Source organism: Andrena cerasifolii, chromosome 15 (assembly GCF_050908995.1).
Source record: "Andrena cerasifolii isolate SP2316 chromosome 15, iyAndCera1_principal, whole genome shotgun sequence".
Taxonomy (NCBI): domain Eukaryota; kingdom Metazoa; phylum Arthropoda; class Insecta; order Hymenoptera; family Andrenidae; genus Andrena; species Andrena cerasifolii.
In genome coordinates, this window is record NC_135132.1 from 723694 (window position 1) to 746139 (window position 22446).

At 38.9% G+C, this 22446-nt stretch overlaps 2 protein-coding genes and 1 long non-coding RNA gene across 4 annotated transcripts in view; 2 read left to right on the forward strand and 1 right to left on the reverse strand.

Annotated features, from left to right (window-relative positions):
* Positions 1-22446, reverse strand: part of LOC143377254 (uncharacterized) — a 134513-nt gene that overhangs the window by 109078 nt on the left and 2989 nt on the right. The window lies entirely within an intron of this gene.
* Positions 1-22446, forward strand: part of LOC143377199 (putative inorganic phosphate cotransporter) — a 163058-nt gene that overhangs the window by 47423 nt on the left and 93189 nt on the right. The gene's annotated exons all lie outside the window — the stretch shown is intronic.
* Positions 126-10989, forward strand: LOC143377049 (uncharacterized). The gene is made up of 5 exons (XM_076827961.1): positions 126-581; positions 666-1004; positions 1076-1360; positions 10554-10705; positions 10848-10989. The coding sequence occupies exons 1-5, from the start codon at positions 126-128 to the stop codon at positions 10987-10989; spliced, it is 1374 nt and encodes a 457-aa protein (XP_076684076.1).

Consider the following 22446-nt stretch of genomic DNA (forward strand, 5'->3'; position numbering starts at 1 on the left):
TGCTAGGGGGAGTGGAAAACAGGGTAAGGATGGGAGGGGAGGGGAATAGGAGGAAGGGAGAGGAAGAAGGAATAAGCAAAGAGGAAATAAGAAAGGTATTGAGGAGACTGAAGGAGGGAAAGGCGATGGTAGGGGACGGGATACCAAACGAAGCCTGGAAATTTGGCGGAGAGAAGGGGGCAGAGGCAGCATGGGAGATTTGCAGGAGGGTATGGGAGGGAGAAGGATGGCCGCAGGGGTGGAAGGAGGGGTTAATAGCGCCACTGGTGAAGAAGGGAAGGGGGACTGGGGTGCAGGACTACAGGGGAGTTACGCTTATGCCGACCCTGTATAAGGTGTATGCAGCGGTGCTAGGAGAGAGACTGGAACAGGAGGTGGAAGGGAAGGGGATGATCCCGGAAAATCAAGCAGGGTTCAGGAGAGGGAGAGGAACAGTGGACCAAATTTATGTGCTAAATCACATGATAGGGAAGCAAACCAGAAGGGGCAAGGGTAAACTGGCAGCGCTGTTCGTGGATCTGAAGGCTGCGTTCGACACGGTGGACAGGAGTAAATTATGGGAGGCAATGGAGAAGAGAGGGGTAAGGGAGGGGCTGAGGGAGAGGGTTAAGGAAATATATAGGGAGACAATTAGTAGAGTAAAGGTGGGAGGGGAGATGAGGGAGGAATTCTGTACATCGAAAGGTCTAAGGCAAGGGTGCCCGCTGAGCCCCATTCTGTTCAACCTGCTGATAGCGGATGTGGAGGAGGAGATAAATAAAGGGACTTGGGGAGGGGTGAGAATAGGAGGCAGGAGGATATGCTCCCTGGCATATGCGGACGACCTAGTGTTGCTGGCGGGAAAAGAGGAAGAGATGGAGAGTATGATCAGGCGTTTAGAAAGATACTTGGAGGGAAAGAACCTGGAGGTTAATGTGGCGAAGACAAAGGTGGTAAGGTTCAGAAAAGGGGGAGGGAGAGACAGAAAGGTGGAATGGAAATGGAAAGGAAGGGAGATTGAGGAGGTAAAGGAGTTTTAGTATTTAGGGTATGTGTTCAAGAAAAACGGGGGACATGAGGCGCACATACAGGACAGGGTGAAAAAGGCAGGGGTCGTAATGAGACAGGTCTGGGGAATTGGAAAAAGGAAGTTTGGAAAGGACTGGGGAAGGAGGATGTGGCTGTTCGATGCGCTGGTGTGGACGGTTTTGGGGTACGGGGCGGAGGTATGGGGGTGGAAGGAGAGGGAGGAGGTAGAGAGGGTACAGGAAAGGTTCATAAGGTGGTCGTTGGGGGTAGATTGGAGGACGCCAGGATATATGGTGAGGGAGGAGACAAAGAGGGAAAAGCTGAGGACGTGGGCGGGGGGAAGGGCGTGGAGGTACGAAGAGAAGCCGAGCAGGGGAGAGGGAGGGGAGTTGGCCAGACTATGTCTGAAAGAGGTGAAGGAGAGGGAGAGGGAGGAGGGGAGGGAGTTGTCAAAGTGGGAAATAGAGAGAAAGGAGTTTAGGATGGAGAGAGGAGGGAGTGAAGGTAACGAAAGGGAACGGGAAAGAGGGGGGTATGAAGAGATGGAGAAGGAAGACAGCAGGAGACAGGCAGAGGAGAGAAGGGAAAAAATAAGGGAGTCTAAATACAACAGGTGGTACAGGGAGATAGTGGCAAGGGGGATACCGAAATACCTGGCAGCGGGATGGAGTGAAGGGAGGTGCAGGAGGGTAGCAAGGTTTAGGCTGGGGAACGAAATGAGGGGGGGGGAGGTACTGGGAGAAGGAAGAGGAGATGCAGGATATGTGGGGGGGGGGAAGAAGAGACGTGGGAACACGTATTAGAGAGATATGCAAGGGAAGAAGAGGGAGGGGAGAGAGGAATAGGGGAAATGATAAAGGAAATATTGGATGAACGAGGTAAGGGAGAGGAATGGATGAAGAGGTTAGTGGAAATGAGAGGGGAGGGGGAAGGAGGAACCGGGGAGAAAGGAGAGGGAAGGAGGGAGGGAGAAAGGAACTACAGTATTGTCTCGTTAGCGACTCGCTGGTCGGGACCGGCGTTGAGTCGGTATCGTGAACAGAACCCTAATTCCGAGTGTTCGTTTCTCGCTTCTTTCTGGCCGGAGGGGGGAGCGAGATGGAACACTGCGTGCGCGGCGAGCGTGCGCGATGGTCGCAAGCGCAAAGGACAGAATGTCAGGCGTCCGAAAGACGGAGCGAGACAAAACATCAACGCGTCGTCGGTCTCGTACCGTCCTCGCTCGCTTTCAGTGCCTGTCGCTCGCTCTCGTTCCATCTCGCTCCAGCTTTCGCCGGGCAAGAGTGAGACAAAAGTGGTGGGGATAGCGAAGAGTCGGTATCGTGTACACAAAATCGAGTCGCTAACGAGGAAATACTGTAATGAATGAAAGGAGGAATGGAGTGAAAGAAAGGAAATGGAAGTCGAAGGCGGAGGAAAGGGGAGGAGACGAGAGCGGAGAAGGCTTAGTTTTAAGAGGCGAAAACGACAGGCGCGGGATAAATGGGAACAGAGTAAGCGCGTGGATAAAGAGCGGAGAGCGGCGAGCGAGAAAGCGGAGAGGGAGAGCGAGCGAGGCGAGTGCGACGAAAGTAGGATAAGGACTTAAGATAAGGATAGGATAAGATTAGGTTAAGGAAAATGTAAAGGAGACCTGTAACCCTAAGGGGAAGCAATAAACCACATACATAATAATGTATAAATAAAATATAGTTTTCAAACACATTTATGATTAATCATATATTGAATATATTTTACAAGCACAAAAAAGTATTGGCACACTCGTGAAAAACTTTGTGCTATGATATCCAAACATCTTCCTCTGCATAATAATGTACGGAAATATTGATTTTCAATTGTAAAAACAAATTCTTAAAATCAGCCAATATTTGTGTTCTGGTGAAGAATGAATGATTGTAAAACATTTTTATTAGTTATGTGTTATCAAAAATAGTTTCGAAAATAATATCCTATTTTCGTCAAACAATATACCTACATTCTATCGAAGAAGAGAAGTACAACATAGGAATAAAGGAAATAGATATAAAGGAAAATAGCCGAGAACAGCAAAAGTAAGGTCACCTCGGTATAAACGGCAAAAACGCTAAAATAGCCGGCATGGGCCACGGGTAGTGGGTCACTGCACTATTAAAAACTATATGTATATAACCGGTGAAAAGATTAAACATCGAAAAAATAAGTATTAACACCAGGAAAGGCTTCGTACAATCGAGCCGTCTAAGCTAACAGGCGTCAGTGTTTGGGGGCGTACGGGAAAATACGCCGCCGTTCTGAATGTGTTAAGAGATAAGAACTTAATATCTTATTCAAATTGTTTGAACATATATCTATGATAAGGTACATATTATAAAGAAACATTAACTTTGATGAATCTACATTGAAAAGCGATTATTATGAAGTATCTACTCATTTGCGTTTAAAAGATAAGATTAATCTCGCCACTTGGTACATGCACCTAACAGATTTTATCACATATAAAAATTCAAAGTTTTCTTATTATAATTATTCCATGTACCATGAACTGAGTGCGTACTGCGTACGAAATGACTTAAGTACTTTTTAATGTTACTTTCGGGTTTGTTCGGGTTTCTCTACATATGTACATAGTATAAAATAAAGTCCCCGGTAGGCGTCTGTTTGTTCGCGCTAATCTCGAGAACCACTGGACGGACTGCGATGCAGCCCCCCCCCCCCATTGAGCATTCTCGAATTGACGGCGATAAGCTTTTAACCAAGATTTTATAACATTTCCTTGTGAACAACATTAATCGTTTTTCCTTCTGACGTCAACACGAAAAGATTTTGTTCTGATGTGACACGCGAAAGCGCCACGTAAAGTTGCTCATGAGAAAAACATTCTCCACTTAGGTCAACTCCAGCCACGTTAAGTGTCTGACTCTGTGCTTTATTTATTGTCATGGCAAACCAGACTCTTATCGGGAATTGAATTCGTTTGAAATTAAAGGGGAAATCTGATGGAATCATTGGAATTCTCGGTATTAAAATTATTTCTCCAGTACCACAGCAAGTTAAAATAGTAGCTTCAATCAGAAAGTGTTTCAAAGTTTTTATTTGCATCCCATTGCATAATTTCGGCGGGTTTAGATTACGTAACAATATAATAGGGGTCCCCACTTTCAAAGTCAGTTTGTGTAGTGTTTGAAAGATCATGGATTTCAGAATAAACGTTATCAATCAACGTTATCAATCATGCTGACCGAAACACATAAATCATGATTGAGGTTAATTATCGATTAAATATACTATTATCTTCTGAAGATAAGAGTATTCTCATATTAATTTTGAGTGCCAATTTTGTTTCATCCGGCCAAATGTAAGATCTTTTTAAAGAAGTGTTTACCGCGTCAGCTCTCGTTCCTCTCGCCACAACTGGTAAGATTTGACGAAAATCTCCGGAGAACAAAATTGTGCAGCCACCCATAAGTGTGTTCATATTTCTTAGATCATGTATGGTCCTATCTAGGGCTTCCACCGAAGTTTTATGGGACATTGTAGCCTCATCCCAAACAATTAATAAACAGTTTCGAATTAATTTGGCGGCATTACTTTGTTTTGAAATATTACATACGCTTGTATCATCATTACAAACTTTCAGAGGAAGTTTAAATGTCGTATGTGCCGTTCTTCTTCCACTTCCAAAAGAGTGGCTGCAATCCCAGATGATGCGACGGCAAGAGCAATATTACCACCAGACCACACTTTAGCGAGCAACAAATTAATCAAACATGTTTTACCTGTGCCTGCAGGGGCATCTAGGAAAAACATCTTACCCTCTTTGTTTGTTATGCTAAATATTCTGGTGTCATAAGCTTTTTTTGATCGGGGTTCAGACGGTGTTTTTTCTGAACGACGGTTTGTAAGAGCCGCGATTGATCATATGGCATCTCCCTTAAGTAGTCACTACTGTTCAGCTGTAGGTTATTGTTATCTGGCAAAGGAAGTCCAAACTGTTTGATAGATTTGCTTGCAAGTGATTCTACTATTCTGTTCACTTCAATCAACAGACAGTTTCCACTACCAATAGCGTATTATTCAGAAGATGCAAATGAATCCTGGCATAAACTTTATAGGAAAAATATGATAATGCATTCACGACAAAATAGTCGAAAGAATAGAATGTTAGACGTTTTTAATCGAGCAATATACTTAACCGACCCGAAAATTTCAATTATGTTAATAAACAATCGATTAAAGTTGTACGAACAAAATAATGAATCTGCAGAAATTAAAAAATTCGTTGATGAGAAGTAAGGTAAAAAGATTAAATACTTACCTTAATTCATGTGCAAATGACAGCGACAATGACAGCGATACGTCAAGTGATCACGAGATGTAAAACATTCAATATTTTAAAATAAACATTAAAAATTCTTATTTTGCTTGTGTAATAATATATGAAAATACAATATACCTCCACACCAGTGGGTTATCAAATCATTTCAACGAAAAAATTATGATTCATTAGTTTATTTCACAAAAATCGATTTTTTTCAAAATCCTGAGGGAGTAGACAAATTTTGCGAACGGATTTGAAATCAGCGCGACAAAGTCTATGGGAAATGATGTACAACATGTCAAAAAAAAATTTTAACCGAACATGGTAATGGATAAAACATAATTTTATTGTAAAATTTCAAGTTTAACACAGATTTTCAAAGGTAAAAAACGTTTGTACCATAATTTCATTAATTTTCCCATATTCTGTAATCTATCAGCTTTAATTTAAAAGCATCATCACTCTATCTCATTTCTATCAAAAGTTCTTTGTTTTTGAAACAAACTACCTCACTTTTGCCCAGTGCGCGGCGCGCCAGACGCCGCGCGGCACGCAAAAGTACGTGAAGCCGGATCGCGGCGGTCCTTCATGCAGGCCACTACTTACAGATAGCGAGTTCGGGCTCCCATTTCTACGTCCACTCCACATGCTTTTTACACGATCCACCGCAGTGGTGTATTGTGGGCCATTCCTTTTCGGAGTAACATTTCAGATTTAGATGAAACTTGGATATATTGTAGTCTTTAGGGATATATAGGCATATCTCGACGAATTTTTCAAAATGTCAAAAATTGTGGATCTTACAGCTCTTTGAAATATAATGTTAACTTTTTTTCAAAAAATTATAACTGTTGAACTAACAAACTGATCAAAATGAGTATTTGGGTGCTTACAATGAAGACATAAGAGTACCTAATAAAAATTATTTCACGAAATTTTTTTTTTTAAATTTATTTTGCAATTGTTCTAAACAAATGCCATGATTTAATAGCGGGGCACTATTTAAAAATTTGAAAAAGTAAGGGTATAGTCCTATTTGTCTCTTTTACGGACCCGTTTTGAGAAATATGGACACTTTAAAATTGGCCAAATGAAAATTAGCCGAATGTGACGCTGTGTCGCCCAGCACCGGCTCGACAAATTCAACCATATGGTATACAATGACTTTCAAGGCCACGCAAGGTTAGGAAGTAAAGAAATAGATAGTTCCATATTGTAGTACGCACGGCTCAGCCAGACGAGCCGGTGCTAAGCGACGCGGCGTCACATTCAATTAATTTGCATGCGACCAATTTTAAAGTCTCCGCGTGTCTAAAAACGTGTCCGTAAAGAGCACAAGTAGCCCTATATCCTCATTTTTTTCAAAATTTTAAATAGTGTCCTGGTAGTATAAAATTGCATTTGTTGCGAACAATTTCAAAATAAATGGTCTAAAATTTTTTTTTTAAGTGTCGTAATTGTTATTAGGTACTCTTATTTCCCCACTGTAAGCACCCAAAAGCGCATTCTTATCTGTTTCTTAGTTCAACAGTTATAATTTAATGACAAAAAAGTCAATTTCCACAATTGTGAAATTTTTTAAAAACATATGACATACGTTTATATATATCACTAAAGACTACAACATATTTCAGTTTCACCAAAATTCCAAATGGTAATTCGTAAGTAATAAAAGATTAAAAAGGATAGAGTGTTTCACGTATTCATTAAATTCTGTCGCATCGAACCTCGGTTCGAAATTTAATTTGTACGATGTAAGTAGGTATAGGTATTCAGCGAACAGTATTCTCCGATGCTCGCGGTTGTTCGCGGTTACTTTGCCGCTGTCGATGGCTCGTAAAAGAGAAGGATAGAACGGGGGTCACTTACTTAGCGGAAGGGGAACACCTACAGGAGTGGCGGTAACGTATGCGTGAAGATGTTGCTGACGCACACATTACCACCACTCCTGTGGGTGTTCCTCTCCGCTAAATAAGTGGTCCTGCATAATGTTGCTGGCAACCCTGCAGATACATAACAATTTTTCAATAACAATAAGGGCTTAACTTTTTTTACTTTTAGTTTTTTCTGCATAAACATTTTTTTTTTTCAAATATTGATAACATTTTCCTAATCATAATGAGAGCAAACGTGATACAATGTCGAATTTTCTTTTCTCTCTGCTCAAATTCCTTTACACTGTGCCCTAGATTCACCAGCCCATTGTGTTGTTATTTAAACTTCACGCTCTAAACAAAAACGTTTTCCTATTTTCAAAACATAGGTATTTGCTGAGTGAAATTAAAATAAGTCACATCTATTATTTTATGTTGTTTTATTTTTTTAACCCTGTCTGCATTTTAAATATTATCTAAGGACTATTTAACTTAGGAGATAGGACCGTAAAGGTTTACAAAAAAGGTCAGGGAGTCAAATGTTGACTGATTTGGAGACTTATTCTTATTATATGTTCTATACAATAGTCGGAAGAATAAAAAAGAATAATAGTAAGAGCAATATTTCAAATAATTACTGTAACATCCATATTCTGAAAAGATGATATCAGTAAATCAATACTTCCAGTATTAGTAAAAAAGTTTCAATCTCTCTTTTTTTATTTCCAATAATGTGGCCATATAATTATAACATAAATACGACAGCGATTTCAAGTGATGTAAGTGTTACTGTAAAAGCGTTAATTTAGTAAATGTATACAGTTCCCAGCAGTTCGTAGTCAATGTATGCCTAAAATGCATATAACCGTTAGGTTATTAATCTCTAATCGTACGAAAATGGACACATTGACTGCATCACGCTTTTACTGTGGCACATGTATCCAGCTAACTCTTCAGTTTTGCTATGATTCCACGTTGTCAGTCCTCTCGAGTAGGCGCCATCTCGTATCCACTACCTCAACTAAATTTGTCACGTGACTTGCTCTGTATTATCGCCAATATGGCGGAACTCGTATTTGGGAATGCATAAACATGCCCGAAACATGGGTTGGGGGCATACGTTGTTTGTCCTTATATGAGCTGATTTTGGACTGGGTGAGGTCTCATTCGACGGAGGAAGGTTCAATGCAGCCTGCTATGATCATCGTTTGAGTCACAAAACTCTTTTAGTGACCTAAAAATACTTGGATTCATGCGGGTGTATTTTGTCGACTTTTGCTCTACTTTCAACACTAATATTATTAGATATCAACACAATCTCGTTGAACCATGACCAGAGCGGGCTGCATTGAACCTTCATCTTTCGAATGAGTCCCCGCCCAGCCCAAAATTTGCTCATATAAGGACAAACAACGTATGCCCCCAACCCATGTTTCGGGCCAGATTGTGTCGGTATACAGCGAGCTGCATTACCCGTGCCTACCCTCTTAACGCGCGTGACTACCACCACAGACGAGTGCTGTCTGTGCTACCAGTGTCGACAGCACATGTTTTGCCGAACTATTTCGCGTCTGTATTGAAAACAAAACGTGACTTACCACTTCTGTTGGTGGTTTCTGAAAGAAAAATGTCTGCTGTATCGCATGTAGTAGTAAAATTTTCTCCTAGACCCTTAGTTTCTGAAATATATAGAAAGATATCTGCAAAAAATTGTGCATTTCGGGTGTCCTTTTCCCTTTGATCGTTGTATAAACATTTAAATGCTTATAATTCAATAATAACTTATATCGTTGTGTTCCCGTGGGTTCATAGAATAATTGGACAGATCATGCAACCAAATAACCATTATTGTTTTAACCCAAAAGATGTTCAAAGTTGAAAATTTGCATTTTTTCAAAATCGAATTTCTCGAAAACAGAGGGTGCTGGCGATAAACGGTTTACGGATTCGTTTTCAGCGCACAAAAATCTATAAGAACCGGCTACTGAATGTTACAGAACAGAAAAAAAGTTTAATTTTGTTGGACAGTGTAATTTAAAAAATGCTGTTAGCGTCGTATTACGGGGATTATTTGCGATATCATTGGCATTATTTTCAGTGAAATAGACGCGTTGCCCATTTTCTAAATGCACGGCAACATGAGTGATTGTAGGCGCTTGTTCGTGTACACTGAACGATAAAATCCGCCACGCTGCCTCGGAGCTACATATGTATCATCCGGATTGATATTGTAGAATCTCATTTGTAGATTGTATGCTGAAAGTAGCCTGATCGCTGCCTTTATTTATGTACTTACACACATAGTTAATGGATTACTATGAACTACATAATTCAACGTTGATGTGCCCGTCAAAAATTGTAAGGAGAACTGGATTATAGGGTACAACCCATCGGTTATCTATTTCATTGTTCCGGTTAGTTGCAGTTTCTCCGCTGTCATCAGGTGACAACCTACTGTATTTGGGATACCCATCATTACCAGTAGATGTGCAAGTTTGAAAATGTTTTGGATATTTTTTGGTGCAAACTCCTTCACGCATGCAAGGCGAATTTGTATTTAACGCGCCGCATGGGCCATGAATCCATATGCTATGACACAATATCGTGTAACGTTGGGCCTGTCTGTTTATTTGGCAATTCTGCTGAAAGTACTTTATCTATCTGGTCCAGTCTAATTTTGTTTTGCAACCATAGCAGAAGATGGACATCAGGCAGTCCACGTTTCTGCCATTCGACAGTGTACATGTAGCAGCGAGTTGGGCCAAATATTTTGACTTTATTAATTAAAAACATTAGTTTTTGAATTTTCAAATGAAATACCCTGTTTACTATGTCGTATCTGTCTTGTGGTGTTGTATTGGTATGGAGACTTTTTTTTAATTTCAGTCCACTTAGGATTACAGGTGCAAGTAATAAACAAATCAGGTTTGCCATAGTTCCTAACGTAAGTCATCGCATGTTGTGTTCGTTCATGGCAATCCAGTAAAAGATGATGATAATATGACCACCTCGCCGATATCGCTAACATGTTCGTTTTCCCGCAAAGCATCTAGCAAATGGATGTAATTTTCCCGTCGTAGTTTTGTTTGATTATTTCAAATGTAGGCTAAATGTTCCGATTCTATTTTAGCAAACTGATCTACCAAATACTGGTTCATTAGCATTCTACATCTAAGTATTGTATTAAAATTATTGAGCCTTGTCATTATTCGGTAACAGTAATAATTCATACATGGCACCGTTTTACGTAGTGATGTCCTAGTTATTGAGTCAAGTTGAGAAATATTTATCGAATAACCGTGTTTGCCTCTACATAATATTAAAGGATATTGCAAGGTGTCATAAGCTCTGTGACTTCAAGCAATTTTGTGAAGGTTGTTATCTCGACTACAGAATACTATAACTCTTCTGTTAAATTGTTGCCCGGTTATCACAACAGCTACTTCACTCGTAGAAGGGGCGTTATACCGGCCACGATGTTCATCGACAGGCACTTTGTCGGCGTGGATAACAATTTTGAAGTTCGGTACGTTTCGTGAGACACTATCAATCGCAATTTTAAAAGACTGAATTTTTATGGCAGTGTAACATTTCTTGCAAATACCTCACCAAGGAAGTATCAAGAGCTTGTCGAGCGATGTTACATCGACTTGAAGCTTGTATTTCAGGGTCCGCGATAAAATAAATCTGGAGGAATTTGTGATCATTTTGATCAGAAGGAAACAGACTATCGGCCCAATGGTATACTTGTCCTTGTACCTCAAAAGTCGGCATAAAGCCACAATCGATAAATTGTGTACTCATAAATGAGGTCATTTGAAATGCATTATTATACTAACGTATGTGGTTCATAAATTCGTACATAAATTTGTTCTAGTTTAATTTTCCCTTGCAAACAACACATACCTTTTGATTCGTCTTTCCATTTCAGAGCTGAACAATATTTACCAACAATAGACATAGTACCTACAGAAACTGAAGTATCATTTTTATAATTTATGGATGAATCATAATTCATAGCGGAATATTCTTTATCGGACCACAAACCATTTATTCACATTTATACCACATTTATTCTTTCATTTCGAGTTACACGTCTCCTTTCTCTGACATTAGCATGTCTGGTCCTGTCAGCAGATAGACGATTGTTTCGCTCAACAGAGGACTCCCTTTCTCGCTCAGAATGTTGCTTATTTCGAAGTGCAGAGTGACGATTGTTACGTTCAATAGACGACTGTCTTTGTCTTTGTAAAGCCGTTCTTTCTCTGGTATTTGACAATCGAGATTCTCTTTCTTGGTCAGTGTCATTAATACAGGATAAACGAAATCTTTAGCGCCCGATGTACCACGACCTATTTTTGTTTTCCGTCTCGGCATAATGGGTAATCACGTTGAAATAAAATGAAAAAGTATATGTATGTATGGATGGATTCGTTTAGTTAATGATTAATGATTAATGATAAAGATAATGATAGAAAATCGAAATAATTAAGAAGCTATTTAAAGCACGGTCAAGCTGTAGGTGTGAGATACAGGTCCATATGCGCAATATGTAGAATCTGGATCTTATACATAGCGTGGCGAGCACCGCTCTGCGCGAAAGAGATGCGCGTGACGGTTGCCGCACAGTGGTGGGGATGCTGAGTCACATCGTATAGCTGTACTGTGAGCGCTGCGATTTAGGCAAATCTTGCTTCACTAAAATCGTCATTGCTCGACTTCTTTTTGTTATAGGTTAATGTTGCATACACTAAAACCTTCCTCGAGAAATGCTCTACCAAACGGTGAAAACCGCATCACAATCCGTCCAGTGGTTCTCGAGATTAGCGCGATCAAACATACAGACGCCTACCGGGGACTTTATTTTGTACTATGTAGAGATAGAGATTCTGTATTACACGCCTTCCCATATTACACAGTTCGACAGCTATCTGAACTTGTAACATTCAATAGCCGTTTCTTATGAGTTTTCGTGCCCTGAAAACGAATCCGTACCCGTTTGTCGCCATCACCCTCAGTTTTTCAGAAATTCGATTTTGAAAAGAAACTACAAATTTTCATCTTTGAACATCTTTTGTGTCGAAACGGTAATAGTTATTCGGTTGCTCGTTCCGTGAAATTATTCTATAAACGCTCCCGAATACAACGATAGGGTAGACCGGGGCGGTAGTAACACTTTGACTTTGGAATACGATTACGCAAAAACTATTACAGTTACAACAACAGTTTTTTTTACGAAAATGTTACTTACTTATCTGACATTATTTTAGCCACAACAGTTTCGCTGCATGTCAAGTAATATTCCGGTTATTAATAAAAAATGAGAAGCGGAGAAAGTGTTAAAACCGTCCCTGATTCCGGGTCGGTTGTAACACTGCATGGAGTCTATAGTAGCACAAATTTAACTTTACAAAATTAAAATATTTATTGATTTTAATTATTACAATAAATAAAAAAAGTAAAATTTATAATCAATTATGCGGTGTCGCCATTGTGGCAGAAATAGAAAACGTTTTGGCTGGTGCATTCTTCAGGTGATCAGTCTTACATTCATTACATTGCACCCATTTTTTATTTGGTTTGCTTGTGCTGTGCTATAGGATTCCATGCAAACAAGGCAATATTATAAATCTTCATTATCACTATTGGGTTCTGTCGCGGCACAACCGACCCCGACTGCCAATGTTACAATCGCCCCCGACCAGGTTTTTGAACTTAAATTATAAATTTTTATTAACGAGATATTTAAAAATGATAACTAACAATTAGTATTACTTAAAAAATGACCAAATTAAATATTAAAAAATAGAGAAAACACGTACTTGCAAAGGGAGTATTTATATTACAATTTTAAATCTGTAACGAAAAGTTACTTTAGGGTATTGAATAGTTATTGTCTTCACTATGCACGTCTATTGTGTATCTATACTGCTAAGATATGGATGTGTGTATTCGAAATGTCATTCTTCATCATATGTATATCCAAAATTTATTATAGTATATCATAAATTTATATTAACGTGTTACAATTGCCCCCCCCTGTTACTATCGCCACCGGTTTACAGTATAAGTTACTATTGCATTATGAACATTTAAATATGTTTAAACATCGATCAAAGGGAAAAGGACACCTGAAATACACCAATTTTCGCAGATACCTTTCTATATATTTCAAAAACTGAGGGGCTAGGAGAAAATTAGAGCCCTCCACGCGATACAGCATACATTTTTTCTTCGGAAAGCACCAACAGAAGTGGTAAGTCACGTTTGTTTCAATACAGAAGCGAAATAGTTTGGCAAAACGCATGGTGCCGACAGTAGTAGTCAACGGCGCACAGTGGGACAAACTGCTCCTTTTTGTGTCAAAATCGTAGAACTTTTGATAGGAATAAGATAGAGGGATGAATCTTTTTAATAAAATGGATAATGAATAAGAGGGATAAATTGCATAGGTCCTCGATCGAGAATCATTAACCAATCCTACATATCTACTTTTACTATAATCATGCTTCAAGTGATTGAAGAGAGGTAAGTAAATTGAAACGAGTGAATACTTACGTTATTTGTTGCAAAATGAATGTGTAATCATAACGAAATATACATTTACTTTAAAATAGTTTTCAGCCTGTTTAAGGGGAGGTTCTGGTCTAGAGCCCCCCAAAAATAGGTGATATTTAGGAATTAATTAAAGGAAAACTACTATATATAATTTAATGGGACTTGTTGCATTGTATTAAGGATGTCTTAGATTATAGAAATATATTTTTTGTTTTATAATTAATCATTGCAGACAGCCTTGGGGAGCCGTTAAAGTCAAGGCGTCAAAAAATTGATCCAAATCGGTGGGACCTTTATCTTCAAAAGTTATTATCCGATTCGACTGAAACCTTGTTTACTTTGAAGATTATTCTTTTGGCTAGGGGGGGGGGCTAAAAAATACAAAAATTACATTTTTTTTAGAAAATAACGACACTTCAAGTTTGAAATCACTTTTCCCTGTATTTTTCGTCCTTTAATCGCCTTTGAAAATTATAAATTTTTAACTTTTTGTATTTTTTAGCGCCCACCTAGCCACAAGAATAATCTTCAAAATAAAAAAAGTTTCTGTCGAATCGGATAATAACTTTTGAAGATACAGGTCCCACCGTTTTGAGAACACTGTTTCGAGAAAAACGCATTTGAAGTTTTATGTGAGCGCCGGAGTGGACGGTTGTTGCCCATGCATTTGCCGCTACTCAAATGGCTATAACTTGGGGAATTTTACAAATTTCAACAAATCCTTTTAAACACGTTTTCCTAAAAGGTTGAACATTCGAAAAATGAAATAAAAAAAATCGACATTTAGACCAGAACCTCCCCTTAACGAAGAAAACGGATGTGACAGCGATGTGTTTAAGCACCAAACCTCGAACATTTTTCTTGTTTGTCAAAAGTTGTTATCGATTTTTTCAACTTAAATCACATTTTTCTTCGAAACCTGAAGGGCTAGATCAATTCCGCGGCCATATTTGAATTCAGCGCGTCAAAATCTATAGGAAATGATGTATAACAAGTAAACGAAAAACTTAAACCACAACTTATAACGTAAAAACCGAAATATTCTTCGAAAATGTCAACTTTGACTACGATTTTCAAGGTCAAAACTTGTTTGGCATACATTCTCAACATTTTTCCCTTAGTCTGCAACATCTTAGCTTTAACCTCCAAAAAGATTCATCCCTCTATCTTATTCCTATTAAAAGTTCTACGATTTTTACATAAAAAAGGAGCAGGTTGTCCCACTATGCGCCGTGTGACGGTTGTGGAGGTCCACATTCACGGAACTCCTGTAGGTTTCGTAATGCGATGCGCAATAGCTGCGGGAAACAGGGACACATCGCGAGGGTCTGTAGGGCAAAGAGACCAGCGTAGACTGCAGGCCAAATTACAGAGACCGAGTTACCGGCGGATCAGATTGATGTTTTACAACGTTTGAACGAGGTGCATGACATTCGCGTCGCGACGTTCACGGCCAAGCGAATGATTAACGTTCAAATCGACGGGTGCAACCTGGAGATAGAGCTCGATACTGGAGCACCTTGCGGAATTATCAGCGAAGAGATTCTAAGTACGATTAAACGAAATTTTGTTTTGCAGCCAACCGATAGATAGTTTGCAAGTTACACGGGTTATCGCGTTCGCTGTATTGGCCGCATTCCCGTCAATGCGACGGCTCCATATCAATACTACACATTACGATATTACACAAGCAATTTAGCGCACATCAAAATAGGACACAGAATATAGTGCACATACAATTTAGAACAGTGGTGAGCAACCTTTGGTCCGAAGTAGGCTACAAGTGGAAACCTACTACTCTATGCGGGCCACAATATTAAATACATAAATACACTAATCAAATAATTTTACTTTATGGGATGAATTTGTTATTTCTGACATTGATTTACAATAAAACTTTTTTTTTTAAATTTGATTTACAGTTTATTAGTAATATATACACAGTAATATATACTTACCTACATAATATATTATAAACAGGTATATGTGATATTTTTCTAATTAAATGAAATTAAATAACTATTCAAATTTACTTAATTTCTTCTCCTGTTCCGTACGTACTAACGTCTCCATGGTTAGATTGAAACTGATGGAGAATCAAAATTAACACTTGCCGCTTGTATCAAAGGACGCGCAAGACGCAGCGTCTTATTGACGTGCTGCAAAATTGACGCGTACCGTTAAAAAATTGGATGCGCAAGACGAAGCGTCATATTGACGCGACAGCAAAATAACGCGTGCCGCTCGTGTGCACTGGGCCTTAGATAGAAATAGATTCGTTCTACACCCCACACCAAATCTAAACTATAAACTGTGCGCGGAACTATTACGTTACTAACCACGCTCGGTTTTGATTCGGGTCCCAGAACCTAAGGAGGTCTTCGGATCCCGACTGGGCACGCTTGCGCGGTAACCTATCACGGCGCATGGTGGCCTCTTTAGCGTTTTGCAGTTTGTCTGACAACGCAGTCATGCTGCGGCAAAGGAACGGTTGGAAGGGAAAGCAGGCGAGTGAGGGGCCCTACCGCTAGATAGCGCTGATACACGGGAGCTTTCCAATGGCTCGTGATCTGGCGAGCAGTGGGAAAGTCCCCAAAGGTATAGCATGTTTGGTACTCACATTCGTTTACCTTTTCTATCTATGTGTAGGATCAAGGAAAAAAGGGAAGCCTCGACACGGGACTCGAAACCGCGATCTGCAGATTCGTTGCGTGCTGGCCAGTCGCCTTAGCCACCTTGGCTACCCCGGGAGATGGAGTACCTGGGTACCCGTGAGATACCCGGAGAGAGAAAAATTTCCCGGGTAGGCGCTACCCGGGTAAACTACCCGGGATACCCCAGACACCCGACTCTCAGAGACCCGAGATCTCATAGAATACCGTTCCATACTTGTAGCCACACTGAACGGCGTGGCCTTCGGGTCGAAGGCTTCGACCCCCGTGGAGACAGGAATACCCATTAAGAAGTGAGAAATCTCCAGTTTTGAATTTCTCATCAGATCTTTGCGGAAACGACGCCAAACGATTCCTTATGTTTCTCTGATGAAAATACCACCAAGAACGATGTAATTCGGACCATAATGAAGAAATTTCCATGAACAAATGTTTTGCATAATTTCAAATTCACTTCGTCAAAAATTGTCCGATTTACATGAAATTTGTTATGATTTTCATCGGAAAAACATAAGGAATTCATCGGTGTCACTTCCATATCGATACGATAAAGAGTTAAGAATTATTTTATTTCTGAATCAGGTATGAATCCTCGACCGACCGCAGTGAATCGAGGTCGGCCCCCCGTAGTCGAGGGTAAAATATTCATTATAGTATATTAAGTATATTAAAATTAAGAAGTTCTTTATTGTTCATCGTGTCGATATGGAAGTGATACCAATGGATTTCTGGCGTTCTCTCGATTAAAATTATACTTTTACACCAGCAACACAATCATAAGAAGAGTAGACTTTTTTTAGCACACTCTCTTATTTTAGTGAGCAGGGAAAAATTAAATAAACATAAAATTGGATGAAAATGTTAGAGGGGTTAAAAAATCGAATAAAGAGAAGTGGTAAGAAGAAAGAGCGAAAGCCGGAAAACAGGAATAGGAATGACCTGAACAGGAATGACCTGAAGGTCGTTTATGATTTTTGGGAAGTATGTACGTTACGGACGGAGGTCTGCCATGCAGATATGCAGTTAGAGCGCTCTAGCTGGTAATTCAAGAAAGTTAGTGTTAGGCACGTAGTGAAAATTACAATCCCCCCACCCCCCATAAACATGACTCATGTATGAAAGAAGCTAATTCCCTTTAATTCTCGAAAAAAATTAAAAAGTTCAAATGCAAAGACTTTGAAATCAACTTTGCTAATTCCAATTGTATACAAATCAATTCAGTATTCAGATTTTCAGCTTCCGTTTTAAGTAATTAGCGGGCAGTATGAAGATCATTTTACGATCGAAGATAATAAAAACTTGGTAGAGACTAATTTAAACGAATCAACGTCAGTAGTGGATTAAGAGAGATGCGGATTTTTTTCTTATACAATGGCCCGCTAATTACTTAAAACCGAAACTGCAAATCTGATCACTGAATTGATTTGTATACAATTGGAATTAGCAAAGTTGATTTCACAATCTTTGCATCTGAACTTTTTTAATTTTTTCGAGAATTAAAGAGAATTAGCTTCTTTCATACATGAGTCATGTTTATGAAGGTGTGTGTGTGTGGGGGGGGGGGATTTCATCACTTTTTTCTTACATACAGATAATTCTAACGTAGAAGTACAAATAATACTCATTTTTGTCCTCTACTTTTTCATGAATTGGAGGGGGGTAGGGCAGAGGAGTGACATTATAAGATACTGCTTTCGAAAGGCGACATCTACTGGCGTCAAGTGGAAAAGTAAAACGACAATGGCGACATCTACTGGCGTCAAGTACTAGCGCTACGTGGCGTCTGACTGTCTCGTAAAAAAGAGTATCATTTTGATAACTATTAATTCGGAATAATTCCTTTATCTGTTAGAAAAACAGCTTGAAACATTAAGTAAAACGACAAATGGGTTAAAAAAAAAATTATTCGCTGGATCATGTTAAAACACCGGAACTATGCCTAAGATAAGATAATAAGGCTAAAATAGCTGCGGGGTCGTACTCATTTCGCTAGCATTCGTGTATAGAGACATGGTCGCTCAGTGTGCCTATGGGTAGAGGGGGAAGGGGAATTAGCTTCCAGACGCAGCCGCGTCTGTTGATAGTGATCAAAAGAAAACGTTGGACGGTCAATTGCTGCGGCCGCACACGAATCTACTGTTACGATGTATAAGCTTCGATGAAGGTCAATTCTGTGACGAACTAAATACTTTAAATTTATTAAAGGATAATGAGATACAATCTGAAAGTCTGATCGATCTTTCGGATACCTGATTAAGACTGTTCGCTCCGCTGTTACGCATCCGCGTCGCACGCGTATTCGTTGTACCTCCTCTCCCTCACCTATGCCACCAAATTCGATCACAATTTCAAATTGCCCATTCTCATTTTCGCACTGTCATTTTCACTTCAACCATTGAACCTAGGCGAAGCCTGAATAAATGAAACAAAATCATCCGTCATCACAATTTTGTATTTATTTAACCCTTTCACTGCTGAGTAAAATAAAAAAGTGTAGTAGAAAATTCTTTTTAAGATTTGTATTACTTGCCTAAAAGAGGTCCGTTCTTGGTGCTATTTTAATCGGGAAAACATAAGGAATCAATTGGCGTATTTAACGTACATATAACTATTCAATTTTCAACTCCTTTCCGCCTACAAAAAAATAACATATATACGCTATACAATGTTTGCGCTATGTGCGAGATTAGTGGAGCACGATATATATTTTCTGGAGTTAAGGCTACCGTCTCATTTTTGTTATGGTCCGAATCGATCGAAGCGTCCCCAGTAAACAGACGGACCCTAATGAAACTACTGCGGTCGATAAAAAGAACTTGTACAGAGGTGACATCTCCAGGTACTCTATGTAGACTAATTTTTTACGCATAGTTGCTACATTTTCTGTTCTCTCTGTCTCTGCCGCGCTGTTGCCACAGTTCCTTCTATCGAGAAGTCTTGAAGGAATACGGCACGAGAGCTGCGTCTAGCGTTAGAGCAGGGATCAGTGGACTCCAGCTACCGCTGATGGAGGGGGGAACACCTACAGGAGCGTTGGTTATGTGTGCGTGACTGACATAGGCGCAGTTCATGACACATTACAAAAGATAGAGAGGTTGGGTAGTGAAGTTAGGAAACATGTCAATGAAACAATACTAATTTGCGTATCAATAGTTTTTATTTATACGTAGAGGGATGTAATATTTTGTATAATCAATGTGCAATTTCAAAGCATAAAATTTTAATAAGGTACATCACCGAAGTGTAACACGCTGATCGTAATGAAATTTATAAATACTATAATTCTTCTAAAAATATATGACGCTTTCTTTTTTACCTAACTATACATCAAAATAATCTTTTATATTAACATGAATTATCTCTTGTTTAAATACAAATTTAATAACGAAATCATTTTTTTTAAACATCAATTTAGACAAAAAGTATATTTCAATACTTTTGTACATGCTTTTCTTCGGAATTGTTATTCCACGGTTGTAAAAATTTATTAATATAAATTAGAGATCAGTACTAACAATACATATATTTTGGAATGTCTCATTAAACGATTTTATTTAACTACGATCCTGTGTTTGTTTGTATGTTTAATTCAAATCTGGAAGTTCAATTTTAATCCACTTCCAACCATCCAATTGTCTTGAAACTTTGCAGGGGTGCGTAGTTTGGATGGCAATACAAAATTATGAAAAAAAACTCTGCGGGGGTGAACAAATTACCCAGGCACCAATAAATAAACACCCATAGCCACAAATCCAATCGACTTAAAATAAACCACTCGCGTTCTTTACGAACTTTTAGCACTGTACAGTTCAAGCAAACTTTTAAATTGCATACAGCAATAAAAGATATTTGTAAAGAAGTTTGAGCTGTGAAATGTAAATCCACAAACACTAAAAACTAGAAAATAAAAAAATTTATAAAAAAATTATAATATACGATTTTATTAAAAATGCATTAAAAACTAAAAAATAATTATTTTCTATACTACAATTTCGATGGTGTATTTTCACTTTAAATAAAATCGTGGGGCAGGATATCTCGCAACAAATTGATTTCGACACTTGATGCTGTACTAAATTGATTCATATTCTGTTATGAAATATCCTGCTCCACGTTTTTATTTAAAGTTTAAAAACACCATCGAAATTGTAGTACAAGATTATAATTATTTTTTAGTTGTTAGTGCCTTTTTGATAAAATTGTGTAACACATTATTTTTTTATATATATTTTTTGTCTCTAATCAAGTTACAGTCATCACAATAAACCAATCCAACTTCATTCGAGAATTGAAATAAGACATTCAAGCTTTCACCCCCTTGACATGGATGAGTACAGATAAAAAAAAGTGCCATATATTTTTCGAAGAATTATATTCTCTTATTACTTTCTCTCATTCTGGGTAATTCCTCTTCTCCATTGACGGTCTTCCTACAATTTTGCCAGGTCGCTCGTAACGAAATGTGACGCATGCAGTGTGGATCTGTAACACATCATTAAAAACATTAGGAAATAATTAATTGTTGTTTTACAAGCGTACAAAATTTTACCGTAGATTTATAAGCTGTCAAACTTTACCTGAAATATGGTACTTATTAATCCATTTGTCCTGGCATTACTGTCCCATACACCATGTTTGCAGTAATTTTGTAAAATGTCCGCCTGTAAGAAATGATCGCAGAAATTTCGGTAAATTTGCTATAAAAGTAAAAGTTTGTTTCTGTTCCAATTCTGGAATGATGTTTTTTTCATTCTCTTAATTCTTTCCATCGCAGAAATATTCTAGTTGTGCACATTCTTTGTGTTCACCAAACACGTGGCTCGGAACATTCTGTATGTTGCCATACAAATTCTTTGTTTTCTCGTCGATTGATATATTCTGATTGTATCTAAACTTTGCGGTGTTTAAGATGTCCGTGCGTATCCGGCGAATGCTACTTTCCACAGCTTGCCTCAACGGTCCAGGTGTAGTCTTCTTCACAATCGCTTTCATTTTGGTGGAAAAGTTTCGCAACAAATGATTCGTGCATTCAATTTTTTTTACGCGAATCTGTCTCTTATACGGGTCAACATCAATAATCTTCTTATACACGCTGCTGTCGACATTAGCAATCAGAGTAGAATAAACAAGCCCACGTTTCTAGTATTGAATCCTTCTACTATAGCATCGCTTTCCATAGCAGTCGATGTTCGAGATGTGTTCCAGTTTTTGAAGCATATGTGCTTTCGAGGTCCTTTCTTGTTTTTCGCAGCAATCCGACAAATTCTGCACACTTTATTTCGAACGCCGTAAAATAAAACTTTCTTCGTATAATAGCCAACTATCACGCCGACTCCATACGCAGAATCGTAACATCCACTGCGGTACGATCTCTTCATCCAGTTTCCGTCGGCCACAACGGGGATATGAGGGGTCCCTGATCTGGGAAGAACGTCGCCTCTTTCAATCGCCAAACGTTTTTCTTCTTCAGCCGCTGCTAACATCTCTTCTTCTGCAGCAACAATTACAAACTTGACGAATTCATCTTGATTCTTCAGTTCGACATGCAACGTATGTTCACTCCTGCAAAAGTGTGTTCCAACTGGGCATAACTGCTTCCACATAAAATTGTTGCATTACGGCACCCTGATTGTTACCCTTTTTTTGGCTTCGTCCGATTGATTGCGGATTTCAGATTTGTAATGGCATAAAGTGCACATTACGCTGAAGATGTTTTTGAAGCCACACCGTTTCACACCAGTTATTCGTACGAGTTCAATGCCACAGTCTTCAATACCACATTTTGAAAATTCATTATATCGTTGCTATTTAGGTGATGCGATTGTTATTGCGGTTCGCTCTTTGCAACTTTTTCTATAACAAAGTTGTCTTCTTCGTTACCTTCTGGTATTTCAGTTCTCAATTCTTCCAACGCCTCTTCAGTTTCTCCCGAACTACCCGTATCAGTATCTTCATCGGATGGCGAATACATTATCTCTTGTTGTGTATCATTTCGTCCATCGAATGTTGATGGTTCCTCTACTATACGTTCTTCGGC

Excerpts from the sequence above, each read along its gene's own strand:
- LOC143377049 (XM_076827961.1), top strand. The coding sequence starts at position 126 with ATGGTAGGGGACGGGATACCAAACGAAGCCTGGAAATTTGGCGGAGAG. Across the intron at positions 582-665 it reads AGGCAATGGAGAAGAGAGGG|GAATTCTGTACATCGAAAGG; the intron begins GTAAGGGAGGGG and ends GAGATGAGGGAG. Across the intron at positions 1,005-1,075 it reads AAGGAAGGGAGATTGAGGAG|GGTGAAAAAGGCAGGGGTCG; the intron begins GTAAAGGAGTTT and ends CATACAGGACAG.